Below are 18497 nucleotides of genomic sequence, written 5' to 3'. Positions count from 1 at the left end.
AGTCATAAAGATGGCAGCCTAGTTCAAAAATAAAAAAGCAAGAAACAAATGCAAGTTCTGTGAGTGTAGTTCCCATAGGTTATCTGACTAAAGCTCATCATACTACAAGTAAACAGAGAGCTCATGATTAACTTTTTGGATAGTATATGAACAATAAAACACAATCCAAAGCAGGAAGAGAGAGATACACGTGTTTCAGAAACAGACATGCATGACACAAGAAAATTATGCTTAAATGGTGAGCGTTAATTTAGACAGGCTTATCAGGGAGGAAGACAGAGAGGATCCATGGAAGGAAAGGAGAAAAAAAAAACAGCAAAGTTAAGTAACTAAATTAAGCAATTTGTGTCATCTGCTGATACACATCAATAGTTTCCAGTCGGAAGCACCGATTTTTATATTTCTAGTGCCATCAAGTGGCAAAATGACGAAGCTTCCTAAGACGAGTGGGAACAACTTAAAAAGACCACCAGTGCCATCTCAGCACTGACTTCCCACCGGGGAAGGGGGCATCTCAGCACACTGTCTGTAACTCATTCCTGTTGCAAACCTACTCTAGAAGACACATAAGGAAGGCACAGACTGAAAATGAGTATACATTCTGACCAGACACTTCCCCACACACAGCACAATCCAGTCCAAAGTGATCTATCAATGCAATGATGAGAACAAATGACTTCAGAATCAGTTTCTCAATAAGAAACATTAAAACTTAGGCTGGAGAGATGGCTTAATGGTTAAGGCCCTTGCCTGCAAAGCCTAAGGACTGAGGTTCAATTCCCCAATACTCACATAAGCCAGATGCACATGCTGGCACATGAGTCTGGTAGTGACTAGAGGCCATGGTGCACCTGCCTCTTTCTCTCTTTCTCTCAAATAAATATTTTTTTAAAAAAGAAACTTTAAAACTTATGGCTGAAATTACATAAAGGTGGACTTAATGAAAATTAGAATGAAAATCATATCTGAATTATCTGAAGCTGTGTACTAACAGTCCACCTGATTACATCAGCAACTTCAAGTTGGTACCAATTATTAACCAAAAAAACAAGTAGCAACAAGATTTTAACTCCTTTCATTTCTACACACATAAAACATTAAAAATAACTATGTGATTCCCCAGTCCCAGTGAAACAAGGAGCAACTGTAAACTCTGATGTTCCTGCTACAGATGAACTTGAGCTATGCAGATCGCTGTGTGTTCAAGGCCAGCCTGGGCAAAAATGAGACCCTGCAAAGAAGGAGAGAGAGAAAAGAGGGAGGGAGGCCAGGAGGCAAGGAGGGAAGGAGGGAGGGAAATTCTGCTAGTTCTACTTACAGACATTGAGTTGTTCTCAGTCGTACATGTCCCAGGTCACTTTCACTGACTAGATGAATTGAAATTGCCATAACTGATGAAGAACAGAGTGGTAGGCAAACCCAGAAACACTCCTCTCCCCCTCCTGGTGAACACTACAGGCCAGTCAGAGGAAAGATCATTCATAAAACAGATCTTTTTGGAGACCAACTGTCCACAGCATTACATATCTGTGGTGTTACCTGGGTTCACTAATTTACACTCCCAGCTCTACTTCAACACAGGATGACACAGCGGGTATGCACATGTGCACACCCGTTCTTTTCCACATACCAGTATATGCACGTTCACACGCACGAATGGAGACAAGCTGTACCTTGAACACCTTCTAGGAGCAGATCAACGCCCTTCCTGTAAAACTCAGCAGCAGCATCATAGTCGTCCTCCTCTTCCTTCTTTAATGCCAACTTGATTAATTCTCCTGCTTTCTCCAGGTAGTCTCTCTTGCCAAGCCTAGGTTTCAAACTGCCGGGAAAGAGGCTACGACTTTCCCGTTCTTCTGCTCTGTTTGGTTCACTGTCAGAAGCAACAGCCCCTAGTGCCGAAGAATCCGAAGAAAGACCGAGACCAAAGGTTCTAAGGGGAGAGTTTTGATTGGAAGCCATTCCATCATCTAACTCGGCAAGAGAATCCGCATCAACAGTGAGGGACAGGAGATCACTGTCACTGGAGAAGCCTGGAGGTGGGATCACAACAGGAGCAGATGTTAAAGTGAGCAACAGCCAACGTGCACAAATCACACTAGCCATGCCTTTTGCTATCAACAATGTGATGGGGACAGCATGATCAGTGCTGAAGTCACCTCTGCAGTGTCTTTCAGCTGCTCCTCACTGCTGCAGTCTGTAAAGACAATCTCCTTACCATAATCTCCAAACTTAAAGTGAAGACAAGTCACTAACCTTGTCAAAGGAGCCTTTACCACAAGATCTTGCAAACTGTTTACAGAAAACTACTGCTTAAACGCAGCTACTGTAAGCAACAGCATTACGTAAGGATACTGTAGATTAAAACAAGCAAAAGCAAGTGTTTGCATCCCAGCTCATAACACTGTGTGACCAAGAGGAAGTCTCTTGCAGTGAAAATAAAACTTACGCATAGAAAGCATAAGAAACTGTCTGGAATCATGACAGTTATAAACTAGTTCTGTAAGGATTAAATAATACATCCCCAGAGATGTGCCTTCAGGGAGCCATCCATCTTTGGAAAATGTATGCTATTTAAAGGTTCTTTTCAAGGATGGATGCTTAGAAATGTTCGTTTTGGCCTATTCTGCAGGCTTGTGGAGAGAAGCTGAACTACACTCTGTGCCTTCGTTTTCAGACAGAAAAGGAGCAAAAAATGCTGAAGAGTCATCAGTGAAAGCTGTTCCTCCACGACACACAATGACTTCACGGTAAACAAGAGATTCACAACGGATGGCACATTCTCTCATCTCAGGACTTCCCATCACATCTTTGAAATGACTGAGGATTCCAAACAGCTTTTATGCAGACCATTTACCAAGACTGTCTTGATGTAAGAACAGAAGAGGGAACACCTCCCAGGAAGCTGTTGCTCAGGGAATCCCCGAGTCACCCAAACCAACACAGGCTGTTGCCAAGCCTCCTTGTTGCCCACCAGCATCAGATGGCGCATCCTTGTTGCAGAAGATACCACATGCAAGACACAGAAAAAAACTCAAGCGAGAACTGAGCCAGATAGCTCCTGCCTGCTAACTAGCTGTCACAGTGCTGGACAGTGCTGTGCAGCCGGCTGGGGGACCACCGCAGAGTTAAGTGGTGAGAAGAATGTAGGAGCCAAAGAAAGGGGGAAAATACAAGGGAACACATCTTCCAGGCAAAAAATGGCCACTGTACTCATGACCTCACAGCAACTGTCATTACCTACACAAGACTTAATAGTAGGCCTATCAACATGCTGTCCTGAATGATGGAGAACGGTAAAAAATAAAAATGAGCCAGGCATGGTGGCACACACCTTTCATCCCAGCATTCAGGAGGCAGAGGTAGGATTACCATGAATTCGAGGCCACCCTGAGACTACATAATGAATTCCAGGTCAGCCTGAGCTACAGTGAGACCCTACCTCGAAACACAAAAATAAACAAACAATAAACAGAAATAAAAATTATATCAAAATAGAAGAACTAGTTGGAAAGAAGAAGGGGTTTGGTGGAAAGGATAAGAGAAAGGGAACAAAAAAAAATTTTGCAGGGCTAGAGAGACGGCTTCATATTAAGATGTGTGCCTCCAAAGACTAAGGACCCAGGTTTGACTCTCCAGTGTCCATATAAGCCATATGCACATGCTGGTACGTGAGTCTGGAATTCGCCTACAGTGTGGCTAGAGGCTCTGGTATACCCATTCTCATTCTCTTTCTTTCTCTCTCTCTCTCTCTCTCTCTCTCTCATGAATAAACAAATATTTAAAAATAAATAAGTAAATTCGAGAAACAGAAATATTTTAAATAAAATATTAAGGACTACAACTTGCTAACATAATCTTTATGAACAATTTGGCAAAAGAGGGTATCTTTACTGAGAAGTGACACCATTTCATATTTCTACAAGTTTTAATTTATAGGTCAACAGAAGATAACTAGATTCTCAAACTTGATTCCATACACTATCTGTCCTCATATGTTATCACGCAGACACATAATGGCAAAGGGAAACTGGTTGCATACAGCTTTTCAGATCGTTGTGGTCATTGTCCCTCAAAGCCAAAACTCCACAAGCACTGCTTGCATAAAGCAGCAATAACGAGGACTATCAAATCCAAACCGGGGCTGGAGGGATGATTACATAGTTAAGGTGCTTGCCTGCAAAGCCTAAGAACCCAGGTTCAATTCCCAAAAATCCAATAAGCCAGATGCACATGGTGATGCATGCATCTGGAATTCATCTGCAGTGACTGGAGACCCTGGGGTGTCCATTCTCTCCCTCATCCTCTCTCTCCCTCCTTCTCTCTCCTCTCTCTCTAGTAAGTAAGTAAAAATATTAAAATCTAAGCAGTATAATTTCTGGGTTTGATTATATTTAAATCTATTTATAGAATGAACAGATTTTTTTCTAATCCATGGTTACTTGTAGCCTAATAAATCGATTACTTTGAACTAACTGTTTAATGACTAACATTGATCTTCCAAAGATCATACCAAACTTTCATTACTTTGATTTTTTTTAAAAAGGCACATTTGCAAATATCACATTGTATCTCATTACAAATTCTCTAGGTATTGGGAAACTGCCAAACCACATTATGGATAAATTTTATGCAAGAACAACCTACTACCTCTCACAACACAGAGAGAGGATAAACTACCACATACAACGACACTGAGAGAGGACACACTACCACCAACCACGACGCTGCGAGAGGACACACTACCACCAACCACGACGCTGCGAGAGGACACACTACCACCAACCACGACGCTGACAGACGACACACTACCACCAACCACCACGACGCTGAGAGAAGACACACTACCACATACCATGACGCTGAGAGAGGACACACTACCACCAACCACGACGCTGAGAGAGGACACACTACCACCAACCACGACGCTGAGAGAGGACACACTACCATCAACTACGATGCTGAGAGAGGACACACTACCACCTACCACAACGCTTACAGAGGACACACTACCACCAACCACGACGCTGCTAGAGGGCAAACTACCACCAACCACGACGCTGAGAGTAGACACACTACCACCAACCACGACGCTGAGAGAAGACACACTACCACCAACCACGACGCTGAGAGAAGACACACTACCACCAACCACGACGCTGAGAGAGGACACACTACCATCAACCACGATGCTGAGAGAGGACACACTACCACCTACCACAACGCTTACAGAGGACACACTACCACCAACCACAACGCTTACAGAGGACACACTACCACCAACCACGACGCTGAGAGAGGACATACTATTTTACAAGATAAACACAGATATATAGGGTTGTCATCATACAGGCAAAGGAAAAGGTTTGGAGGCAAAGGACTCTTGTAGTACTTAAGCCATTTCTCAATTCCCTCTTCCTCACGGAAGAACCTGAAATATCCTGTGGAGAAGTCTCCTCCATGCCGTGCTCACAGGCTAGGCAGACACCCCATCACTAATACAGGTCAGCCCCACAATGACATTTTGCTAGTTTGGATATAAAATGCACCCAAGTGAGCTATATGTTACAAGACTGTTCCTGGCCCATGACAGTACTGGGAGGGGGGGAATCTTAAGAGGTAAGATCTAATGGAAGACAGGTCTCTGGGAGTGTGCCCTTAAAGAGGAGAGTGAAAGCTTGGTCCCTTCCCCTCACTCTGCTTCCCAGGCTAATGAGAAGGGCAGCTTCTGTGGCCACACCCCCACCTGGAGGTCTGCCTTGCTGCAGCTAGCCACTGAGCGAAAGCTTGAACAAGGAAGCCTGAGCAAACCTTTCCTCGTGTGTGCCTCAGGGTCTTTGTCACAATGATCAAAAGGGAACAGAGACACACTTTAAAACTCCCTTTACCACTATAACTTTATCTCATGGTAGAGTGCCTTTCCTTTTTCCTTAACCCCCCCCCACTTTTTTCCATTCTAAGGATCAAACCCAGAGTCTCGTACACAGTGTAGACAAATGCTCTGCCAATGAGCTAAAATACGAGCCCCACAGAGATTAATTACATTAGAAAGATGACAGATAAATAGATATTTGTATAGATATAGATATAGATGATATAGATATAGATATAGATATAGATATAGATATAGATAGATATAGATATAGATATAGATATAGATGTAGATATAGATAGATATAGATATAGATATGTATAGATAGATGCATGTATATACATACGTGACTTTTAAATACCCAATATCTACTTTATTCATCTTCCATCCTTAATACTTTTGTTGATACAGTGCTTGCTAAGCTCTTGGAAATAATGGTCCCACATCTCAACTTCTTTTATGTAATCCTACATGTAAATATCACATGGAGACTATAATCCAGAAAGAAAAGAAACAAGACACAGCAAGCAACAAACATGTAACAGACTCTCGGCTGAGAGGATGACAACTGATACCTGATACAACGTAGACCCTTTCTGACGAAAGTTAAGCCAACTTGAAGCCAGCCCATCTTTTTCAGGGACTCTTCGCCCCAACAGCAGTTAAAACGTGCACCTTTTCCCAACACCAGTTTTTTGGAAGTGGTACAAAGTCATAAGTTCTGTGAAAGCAGCAGACCTCAGGGTATGTATCACAGAGAATCCAATCTCCAACCATTAGAGGCACCCCCTCCCTCCAAGACTACTGCTGTGGCTGTGACAAGAGGATTTATTTAACATTCCATCCCATCTCCCCATCCTCACCTCCAGGTTTTGAACTGCCCAGAGTCAGGCAGTATAGCAAATTCTACCTAGGACACCATCTGAAAGACAGGCCTGGGGCTGGCGGGATGGCTTAGCGGCTAAGGTGCTTGCCTGCAAAGCCGAAGGATCCTGGCAGGACTCACGTTAAGCCAGATGCACAAGGGGACGTGTGCATCTGGAGTTCGTTTGCAGTGGCTGGAGGCCCTGGCATGCCCATTCTCTCCCCTCTCTTTTTCCCTCTCTGCCTCTTTCTCTCTCTCAAATAAGTAAATAAAATATATTTTTTTAAAAAGAGACAGCTGGGGCTGGAGAGATGGCTTAGCGGTTAAGCGCTTGCCTGTGAAGCCTAAGGACCCCGGTTCGAGGCTCGGTTCCCCAGGTCCCACGTTAGCCAGATGCACAAGGGGGCGCACGCGTCTGGAGTTCGTTTGCAGAGGCTGGAAGCCCTGGCGCGCCCATTCTCTCTCTCTCTCTCCCTCTGTCTTTCTCTTTGTGTCTGTCGCTCTCAAATAAATAAATAAAATTTAAAAAAAAAAAAAAAAAAAAAAGAGACAGCTGGGCGTGGTGGTGCACACCTTTAATCCCAGCACTTGGGAGACAGAGGTAGGAGGATCACCTTGAGTTTGAGGCTACCCTGAGACCACATAATGAATTCCAGGTCAGCCTGGACTAGAGTGAAATCCTACCTCAAAAAAAAAGGAGCTGTGAAGGCACAGCCTTTATCCTATTTGCCATCGGAAACCCACATTTGAAGACACTGTAAAGAGACAGTCTCCTATGGAGCAACAGGTGGCCTCCCATGGGTAGATATATACAAAACACAAGGCCTCATGACTATTACCTAATCACCTTCACCACGTTCCCAGGTTCAAATGCTGACAGGCAGCAGAGGAAGTTTCTACTTGTTCTAGCAATGACACCTGCTTCATGTGCAAAGCAAGATCCCAGCCAGCAGAGCAAAGGCTGCCAGTGCACAGCACCCACAGACACAGGTCCGTAAGAAACAAGCCTGGAGCAAGCATCGAACCCAAAGGCAGCAAGAGTCTTGGACTTGATGCTCCATCATCAATTAGCAATAGCTATTGTCACGAAAAGCCACCTCAGATGCTTCATACATTTAATAGCATCTAGGGACATGGCCATGCCTCCCTCTGGAAATATCCGTGAGGAGCACCAACGCAACTGCTGTGTGTTTTCTGGAAAACAGAACATGCTCAGAAAACACCACCGTAGCCCTAACGTAGCCTCCTAATATGGCTGTGGACAGAGAAGCTCCGTCACTCCCCCCCCCCCCCCCCCCCCGTGCCCCAGCGGACTCGAATTCTGCTCCTTCCCACCACCACCTCTGAGCACTGCAACTTCAACTGTCTTCATTCAAGGAGCTCATCCTGAACTCTCTATTCCAAAAATGCCCGTCTCCCTCCTCTCCATAAAATCAACTGCTTCATGCTAGACAGAGTTCTTGTGAGTGTTCTCAAATGCCCAGGATGCCTCCTGAGATACGGCTTAACGACAATTTTTAGTTGGAAAACAAGGCGTTGACATAACATCTAATGTTCCTTCTAAGCTTCCCATTTCAACAACATGTCATGAGTTTTGGCTATTCTTCCCACCCTGACACTAAATCCCTAGTATTCATCTCACCTTCAACCACTCTGGGGTTTTGAGGAGAGAACGTTTACCTTCTGCATCAGCCACTCTTCGCGCACACCTCCACACTGACAACTCACTCTCAGGTCACGTTTGTTCATTTGCTTGGAAGGTTGACTGGTTAGCTTTTTGAAATGGGGTTTCAAGGTAGCCTAGGCTGGCCTTGCATTTACTATGCAGCTGAGGATGACTCTAAACACCTGATCCTCCTGCCTCTACCTCCCAGTTACTGGGATTACAGGCATGCACCGCCAGGCTTGGCTTGTTTTTATCTTGAAAAAAAATAATAATAAACTTTTTTCCTATTAATGTCGGCCTTTCCCACCAAAGAAAATTCAATTAATAAGTGAATAAAATGTATAAATAAGCACTTAAGAGAAAAAAGAATGTGTTCAAGCTGAGTAAATAACTGACCTCTAATCTATCACAGGCCAACTAAACCCAGTCCTAAAACTCTGAGTGCCTATGGTGCCACCTCGTGGACATCTGTGAAATAAAAAACTGAATTATTTTTAATTGGAGTTCCTATATTTTACACTATATACCCTGCACTACACAGACTTTAAGTTAATCTTCAAAACAGATTTAGGTTAGTAGCCAATCAACTGAAAAATATCCTTCCATAAGATGACTGTATTATGAAGAAGTGACTTTAAATTCACTAAATGAAAATACAACAAATAATTTCAAAATATATTGGGCTAGAGAAATGATATCGCAATTAAGGCATTTGCCTGCAAAGCCTAAGGAGCCAGGTTCAATTCCTCAGTACCGACATAAAGCTAGATGCACAAGGTGGCACATGTGTCTGGAGTTCATTTGCGGGGGCTAGAGGCCCTGGAGCTCCTATTCTATATCTAGCTGCTCCTTTTCTTTCCTTTCTCTCTCTCAATCTCTCATATAAATAAATAATTTTTAAAAACTATTTAGGGGGCTGAAGAGATGGCTCAGAAGTTAAAGTGCTTGCCTGCAAAGCCTAAGGACCCAGGTTTGATTATCCAGTGCCCACGTACAAAGTGGTGTATGCATCTGGAGTTCAACTGCAGTGGGCCAGAGGCCTTGGTGTGCCATTCTCCTTTCCTTTCTTCCTCCTTTCTTCCTTCCTTCCCTCCCCTCCTCCCTTCCTCCCCCCCCCCCCCCGCAAATAAAAGACTATTTAAAAAATTTTTTTTTCTTTTTTGTTTTTGGTTTTACGAGGTAGGGTCTCACTCTAGCCCAGGCTGACCTGGAATTCACTATGGAGTCTCAGGGTGGCCTCGAACACATGACAATCCTCCTACCTCTGCCTCCCAAGTGCTGGGATTAAAGGTGTGCACCACCATGCACAGCTTATTTTAAAATTTTTTGACAGAGGGTTTTAAATCAAACTTAGGTAACTATGCAACTTTCTAATTAATTCTCCAATGTTTGAGATAAGCAATACTATCCAACTTAACAATATAGCTACAATCTTTGAGTTTAGCTACAGGAAATAATACTATGCTATCAAATAAACATACACATCTTAGGCTAAGTGTCATTTTAAGGACTCCCTTGACAAAATCAGCAGTTATACAGTTACTCTACGATGGCTAATCTGAGACAGATTCATGGACCTTTTCCAATCTCTATCATCAGAAGGACACAGGCAACTCTGAATGTCCAAGGATGTTCTGCTCTTCCACTTCAGGATATTCACTCATAAAAAGCCCATCACTCATCTGAAGGTGTAGTGAAGATCACGTAATTGCTCTCTTCTGTTGGCTGCATGAGTCTGGAAAACATCCCTCCCCAAGCTGTAAAGTCAATTAATATGCCCGGAAGAGGAAATGACTAAGGATTCCAGATGAAACTGGACCACATCAAAAGCAGCAATACCAGGCTGACAGGGCCACTGAGTAGCCTGCATCCTTGTGGCAGGCCAGCAGGGCACAGAAGCATGTCCACAGGTTGTGCCCCATGCTCCCTTTGGGCAGGTTTCCTCAAACACTGCTTAACTCCACGGCTAAATTTAACCCCAACAAAACACAACAGTTTCAAATGGAAATAAGATGTTCACAACCAATTAGCTCTCCTTTCACCTTTAAGAAAATAAAGTTCAGCCAGGCGTGGTGGCGCACGCCTTTAATCCCAGCACTTGGGAGGCAGAGGGAGGAGTATCACTGTGAGTTCAAGGCCATCCTGAAGACTACATAGTAAGTTCCAGATCAGCCTGAGCTAAGAGTGAGACTCTGCCTGGGAAAACCAAAAAATAAAATAAAATGTAAAACAATGTTAATCTTTTAACTAAAAGCCTACTGAATTATGGCATAAGTTTCACTTTCATATTAAGTTAGTTGCCAGTTCATCAGCAACTTACTGATACTTTTTTCAGAAATCTAAAAGGCATTTCTCTATTCCTCTCTATTGTAAAATAATAATTTTCATACTAAAAAAAAAATCTCACAACCTCCTTCTCCCATCAGTAAAGCAGGAGTGGCAGCCTGTACTTCTGGGTGAGAGCACAAGCAGGAACTGCCGTGTGCATCTGCTCTCCGAAACCTGGTGGTCCAGCTCCGCAAGTCTGCAGCCCTGGTCCTCATGCAGCCGTATTAATGGCTGGAACCAGCTGGGGCTGAGGCCTAGAGGGAGGCAGGTTATGTCACTGCAGACATTGCTTTCAGAAGAAATGAATGCAGTGCTGTGGGACCCTCATTAGTTCCAAAGAGAATGGTTTGGTTATACTGGCCCCTGCTCCATCTCTGGCTTCCTGTCTCAACAAGAGTTGTGGTTTAAATATGAAGTTTGAACCTGAACACTTGGTCCCCAGTTATGGAACTTTTAGGGGTGGGGCCTCATTGGAGGAAGTGTCACTGGGGAGTGGAGCTGGAGGTAATATCTGCTTCTGGTTCCAGTACCGAGCTCACTGCTTCCTGTCTCCACAAGAACTAGCCAACCTCATGCTACTGCCGCCACAGACAAGAGCCAGTCCTGCCACCACGCCTTCTGCATTGATGGGCTGATACTCCCTGAAAACTGTGGCCCAAATAAAGCCTTTCCTCAACTTGCTTCTGTCAGGTATTTTTGTCACAGCAGCAAAAAACAAAGTTACGCTAGCAAGTGACCCATTCTGCATGCGTCTGTGTGGCCCCTTTCTCCTTCTCTACCTGCTGTGACTCTGCCAGGGGACTCTTACCAAAGACTAAAGAGACAGACCACCAAATCTTAGAGCTCTAGCCTCCAAGACTGTTAGCTGAATAAATAAACCCTTTTCTTTGTTTTATTTTATTTTACTGATACAAGGTTTCATATAATCGAGGCTGGCTTTGAACTCATTATGTAGCCTAGGATGACCTAGAATGTTTTTTCCCCAGTGCTAGGAATAGAACCCAGGACCTTGTGTGTACTAGGCAAGCACTCTTATCATTGAGCTATATCCTCAGTAAACCCTCTTTTCTTGATAACGTATCCTGCCTTGGGCATGGAGTTAGGGCAAAATAAAATGGACTAATTGACCATATGATTCTAAGTGTAACTGAAGAGGACCTTGAAGCAACACATGACATATTAAAATCTGCATTTCTGGTGCAGTCCACCAGCAAACTAATTGAGAAGTAAGAAAAAGAAAACTCATTTGCAAAACACTCAGAGGAACTGTTAGGACTGAGTCACCTCACATTTGACTTTTAAGTCCACAGTGCCTGCACCTCTGCCTTTCACAGGTGCCTGTGGTGTTTGGCCACTGGGTGCTTTCTCCCTTGGTTGCCTCTGGGGTTTCCAGGCCTACCAGAATGACGGTGACTCTTACACCTTCACACTTTGTCAGAAACTCTAATGACATCCCAAAGCCACTTTCCCTCCCAGATTGCAATGAAAGGGGGGCAGACACAGAGCAAGTGAGTACAGGCATGCCAGGACTTGCTGCCAGATGCATGTGCCACTTAGTACAACTGGCTTTACATGGATACTGGGGAACTGAACTCAGGTCCTTAGGTTTTTCAGGTAAGCACCTTAACCACAAAGCCATGTCTCCAGATCTGGACTTTGATTTTAAGTCAATAGGAGGCAAAAAGAAAAAAGAGTAAAAGCTAACCACATCTCTACTTCGCAAGGTAGTAGAACAAAAATAAAGCTAAAATGTAAGTGCCTCAGGCCACACAATGGATGGGAGCCTGCTGCTCTTACCAACCCAGATGGAAATGCCCTCACCAGGCCCAGGCCCAGGCCCAGATCAGTGGGGGTATCTGGCATCACGGTGTTCCCACATACACAAGGTAACAGTCACAGAGAATCAACCCCACCTACAACTCGTCCTCAGGACAGACATCAAGGAATGTTACTCAGTGTATTATTTTGTCTTTAATAAACCAAACCTCTGCTACTTCAAATAAATCTTCAAATAAAACTTTGTTTATAAAGACCCACCCCAGTCCATATGCCAATCTCTTTTTTAATGTCATGACTTCCCTGAAAACCAGTTAGGGAATCCAACGGCACACATGTGAGCTCATGTAAGGCCTAATAAAGGAGCAATATAAGATTACATATTCTCGAATGAAAGGGACTAAAAGCAAAAAAAAATTGCTTTGGTTTAGATTCATATTATTAGAAAACATATCAAAAACACTAAAATTGCCTGAGGCTTATTCTTTCTGGGTAAGCGACTAAATTTTTAAAACCTATCTTGAAATTAATTATCTAAAAGTCAGATACTATGCTGGAGAGATGGCTTAACAATTAACGTACTTGCCTGCAAAGCCAAAGGTTCCAGGTTCAATTCCCCAGGATCCACATAAGCTAGATGCACAATGTGGTGCATGTGTCTGGAGTTTGCTTGCAGTGGCTGGATGCCCTGGCACACCCATTCTCTCTTTCTCTCTACCAGCCTCTTTCCTCCCCCCGCCATAAATAAATTAAAAATAAATAAATAAATAGGGCTGGAGGGATGGCTTAGCTGTTAAGGGTTTTGTCTGCAAAACCAAAGACCCAGGTTCAATTCCCCAGGACCCATGTTAGCCAGATGCATAAGGGGACACATGCGCCTGGAGTTCATTTGCAGTGGCTGGAGGCCCTGGTGCACCCATTCTCTCTCTCTCTCCCTCTTTCTCTGTCAAATAAATAAATAAATAAATAAAAATAAAATATGAAAATAAATGAAGTCAGATGCTGTTAAAGACACTTCAGCAAGGCCTTCTTGCACGAGCTGCGAAAGTAGCGCGCCACAGTGAGCACTGACCACTCAACACGGTACCCGTCTAAACGGCTGTAAGGAGAGACCAGTACTTTATGTTCCACCCAGGGTGAAAAGGCCAGCTAAATGCGAGACAGGGCCAGCCCAGTCCCCGTAGACCAGCACTAATGATGTGCAAGCTGTGAGGGAAAATGTATCTTAGAACAAACAAAATCCCCTAAATTCTTTGCATGTATGTATTTTTCACAATGCAAACGTAATTTACAGTCTCCTGCTATCAAAGGCTTGGGAACCCAAGAAAATCCAGATCTCTTACCTTCTGTACTGCCCTCAGGACAGGTGTCAGTGAGGGGCTCGGGGTAAGCATCAGCAGGACCAATTAATTCCGAGCCATCGTTAATGATTCCACCCTGAGGAGAGGAGAGCAGAGATAAACACTCTTAAGGTGACAGAGCCTCTGAGCTGAATGCACACATGGCAACTGTTTACCATCCACAGGCCTATGCCACACCACACGTGACTCCCATAACGCAACCGCTGCTTCACCATCCACGTGACTATGCGCCGCACCACACATGAGGCTCAAAACACAGCACCTGCTTTGCCATCATAACCCACAAGGGTGTTGAGAGGGAGTCAGAAAGCTGTTTTAGGCAGTTAGAGTGACTAGGCTCCTGAAAAGGCAGGAAAGTCTACACGGGCTAGAGATCAAAGGATGATCTGACTATGATCTCTTGTCTAGTTCTCTAGACCTGTTTTTCCACAAACAACCTGGGCTCCTCCTGGAAGGGAGGTCTCTCTTAGGATTTAAATCTAGCCCTAACATTGTGGTAGGTCAAGTTCAGCCCCCAAAACTTGGTGTCATGTCTCTTCCTGAGAGGCCCTAGCCCAAACCAATGAGCTATCCCTCGGTTCACATGAGCCCAATGGTAGGGCCCACAACCCTAAGGTTATAAATCCATGTGTGAGGGGTGGGCAAGCTCTCTGAGCTGCCTGACCACTGGAGAACCTCCATATGGTGCTGAGTTTCCCCTGAGCTTGGCCCAGGCCCAAAAGGGCCAGCCCTTATTTTCCATATGGGCTTTCTCCACATGGCAGGAGCTCTTTAAACTCTCTTTTCTGTCCTTTACATGGTTTTTACAGGCCCAATACGTGGGCACTCAAGCCACATGCATGTCTTTTCTTGGTTCTGTAGTTCTTATTTTATTCAATTATTTGTTTAAAATTAGACACGAACCTAGGATGTGGGTGCAAGGACTTTCCTGAACCCCTAACACCCCTTTACAATGTGAGGTAGAGAACAGGCAGTAAATAGGAAAAACAAAACCTATTTTCTGCATAATTTTTTCTTTAAAGCTGCTCAAAAATAGTCTCGTATTTCAAAAAATTCAACAGGAATGCTACCATGTATACAGTGTGATTTTTTTCATAGATGTATATTGCTTTAAAAGCATAGGAAATAGAGAAATGCAAAAGGAAAAGCAGCATCAGCAAGGCATGGTGGCGTGCCTTTAACCCCTGCATTCCAGGGACTCAGGTAGGAGACTCACTGTGAGCTCAAGGCCACCCTGGGCTATACAGCAGGTTCCAGGGCAGTCTAGGCTAGAGGGAGACCCTACCTTGAAAACAAGTAAAAGAAAGAAACAATACTCAGTATCCTTAGGAATTTGGTCATTTTAACTGGTGACAAATGATGGGGCCAATCAGAAAGTCACTAAATTTATCAAATTATATACTAAAGCCTATCACATAGCACTTCAAGTAAACGGGAAGCCATTTATGTTTGAGAGCCATGTGTACACACCATAGATAAAATTAAAGTAACTTAAGATATTTTTAGCAAAGAAAGACTTTTTAAAAATATAAAATTGGCTGGGGGTGGTGGCGCACTCTTTTAATCCCAGCACTTGGGAGGCAGAGGCAGGAGGAGCACTGGGAGCTTGAGGAACCCTAAGAGCCTGAGAGTACATAGTTGATTTCAGGTCACCCTGGGCTAGAGTGCAAACTTACCTTGGAAAAGATTATTTATTTATTTATTTATTTATTTATTTATTTACTTATTTATCTGGTTTCTTCAAGTAGACATCATTTGAATCGTGGATCGAGGTTTACAAACTCAGACCTCACAAGCTATTTCCTCTTGTTCTATGTATAACCAAAGCATGCAATCATTAGACCAGCACAATAGAAAGGGATTCTGTGCCACAAACGCAGCTGAATGCTCCTCTCACAGAAAAAAGGCCCACAATCCTCGGGCAACAAGGCATTGAAATAATAACCCTTCCGGTGTTCAACATTCTCCTTTCTGAATGTCCTGAACACTACCACCAGGGCAGCAAACCCCAAAAGAAGTATAAATGCCATGTCCTCTCTACCTCACACAAAAACTCACTTCTTTCTAGGCAGAAAACTTCTACCTGACAACAGAATACACACTCAAGTACACATGCAATATTCTCCAAGAAACAGCATATGCTAAGAAATTAATCAACTTTAAGGAATTAAAATCATACAGAATATGTTCTCTAATCACAAAACTAAATTTGAAGCAAGGCATGGGGTGTATACATGTAAACTCTAATACTCAGGAGGCTGAGGCAAGAGGATTTCATGACTTTGAGGCCAGTCTAAGCTAAAGAATTAGATCCTACCACAAAAACGAAGGAAAGGAGGGAGGGAAAGAGGGGATAAGATGAGAAGAGAAAAAGACAAAGGGAAAAGTAAGAAGAGAAGAAACAAAACTAACAATCAGCAAGAGAAGAAACTAGAAATTCCAGAGGCTGGACAGATGGCTCAGTGGCCTGAGGAGGCATTAGGGCGATCCCCAGCACCCACATAAAAAGCCAGGTATAGCTACATATACTTGTAACCCTAGTTCTGGTGGGGGGGGGAGGCAAAAAAATTTAGGGACTACAGAGATGGCTCAGCAGTTACAAGCACTTGCCTACACGCAAGCTGGCCTGGACTCAATTCCTCAGTGCCCACATAAAGCCAGATGCACAAAGGAGAGCATGCATCTAGAGTCCATCTGTCGTGGCAGGAGCTGCTCTCTCCCTTCCTTCTCAAATAAATGAGTATTTAAAAAAAAAAAAGGGCTGGAGAGATGGTTTAGTGGTTAAGCGCTTGCCTGTGAAGCCTAAGGACCCCGGTTCGAGGCTCGGTTCCCCAGGTCCCACGTTAGCCAGATGCACAAGGGGGCGCACGCGTCTGGAGTTCGTTTGCAGTGGCTGGAAGCCCTGGCGTGCCCATTCTCTCTCCCCCTCTGTCTTTCTGTGTCTGTCGCTCTCAAATAAATAAATTTAAAAAAAAAAAGAAAACAGCTCTGGTTCAGTGAGAAACTCCATCTCAAGGAAACAATGTGGACAGTGCTAGAGAAGAAGACTACACATGCATGTGCACAGGGTGTGTACGTGTGCACACATACCACACACACCAAAAAAGAAGAAAAACTACAAATATAAGTTGAAGAACACATTTCTAAATAACCAATGGGTCAAAAAAAGCATTAGGTTGCAGAGATGGCTCAGTGGACAAAGTGCCTGCTGCATATGTATCAAGACCTGATTTCAGGTCCCAGAACCACATACAGCTGCACACCGGAGGAGGCACCGTAATCCCAACCCTCCTATGGTGGAGCAGGAAGCGGGGACTACAGAATCCCAGAAGATCACAGGCCGGCCAGCCTGACAGTCACAGAAGTAAACAATAAAAGAGTCTGCTGAAAACGAGCTGGACAGGACCTGCGCTCCAGGTTGTCCTCTATCTCCAAATGCATACCATGGCTCACTCACAGGGATGACACTACAACATACCACATCATGGATGAACTCTCACACAAAGTAAGTGGAGGTACACAATTCCAATTCAATACAACTCCAATAAAACACAACATCACAAGACTACTCAGTGATAAGTTAATACAAGAGCCTCAGACATACACCCTGACATTAATTTTAAAAAATTACTGAAAGATATTAAAGCACATTTAAATAAATGGATCATTTCCTGTTTATGGATTAAAAACTTACACTGTGATGAGGACAATTCTCCCCAAACTGAATCACAGATTTAATACAATTCCAATGAAAATTCTGAGGCGAGGCGTGGTGGTACACAACTTTAATCCCAGCACCCAGAAGGCAGAGATAGGAGGATCACTGTGTTTAATGCCAGCCAGAGACTACATAGTGAATTCGAGGTCAGCCTGGGCTACAGCGAGACCCTGTCTCAAGGAAAAAAAAAAAAAAAAAAAAACTGACTCTAAAATTCTTATGAAAATTCGAAGGACTCAAAAATGCCTAAGAATTTGTTTTAATAAAAATAAAGCCAGGCTCAGTGATATAAGTCTATTATCCCAACCATTTGAGAGTCTGATACAGGAAGATCTCAAGTTTAAGGCAACTTGTTGAGACCTTATCTCAAAATAAAAAGTAAAAAGTTGGAGCTGGAAGGATGGCTTTGTGGTTAAAAGCACTTGCTGCACAAGCTGGACAAGCGGAGCTCACCCCCAGCACCACGTAAAGCCGGACAAGCGGAGCTCACACCGAGCACCCACGTAAAGCCGGACACAGCAGCACACGCGAGGGTGATCCCAATACACACACAGCACAGGAAGTAGTCAGAGTGTCATGAAGCTCACAGGCCTGCATGCACAGCATTCACAATGGCAAACAACAAGAGAGACTCTCAAACCAGGTATAAAACAGGGACTAGCACCCAAGGTTGTCTAACCTACACACACACACACAAAGTAAAAAGTAAGCTCAGGGTAGAGCACGTCCCAAGTATGTAAAAGGGCTTGGGCTCAATCTATAGTAACAAAAAATATAAAAATAGAGTGGGCAGACTTATACTACCTGACTTTAAAACTTATAAAGCTGGGCTGGAGAGATTGCCTAGTGGTTAAGGCATTTGTCTGCAAAGCCAAAAGATCCAGGTTTGACTCTCCAGAACCCACATAAGC

At 43.7% G+C, this 18497-nt stretch overlaps 1 protein-coding gene across 6 annotated transcripts in view; it reads right to left on the bottom strand.

Moving 5' to 3' along the window:
• The window catches only part of Rps6kc1 (ribosomal protein S6 kinase C1), a 221657-nt gene that overhangs the window by 140916 nt on the left and 62244 nt on the right, over positions 1–18497 (bottom strand). For 3 of the 6 annotated variants that reach the window (XM_045156300.1, XM_045156306.1, XM_012951887.2), the window contains 2 exons: positions 13851–13944; positions 1674–2033 (listed from right to left, as the gene is read on the bottom strand). The exons of 1 other annotated variant lie outside the window; for it this stretch is intronic. In XM_045156300.1, the coding sequence (XP_045012235.1) occupies positions 1674–2033; positions 13851–13944 (454 nt within the window). The remainder of the gene's footprint in view (positions 1–1673; positions 2034–13850; positions 13945–18497) is intronic. 2 more of the 6 variants (XM_045156325.1, XM_045156330.1) reach the window with 1 other exon arrangement.

The sequence above is a fragment of the Jaculus jaculus genome, chromosome 1 (assembly GCF_020740685.1).
Source record: "Jaculus jaculus isolate mJacJac1 chromosome 1, mJacJac1.mat.Y.cur, whole genome shotgun sequence".
Taxonomy (NCBI): Eukaryota; Metazoa; Chordata; class Mammalia; order Rodentia; family Dipodidae; genus Jaculus; species Jaculus jaculus.
The sequence above is the reverse complement of the archived record's forward strand: the minus strand, read 5'-3'. Positions and strand labels throughout refer to the sequence as shown.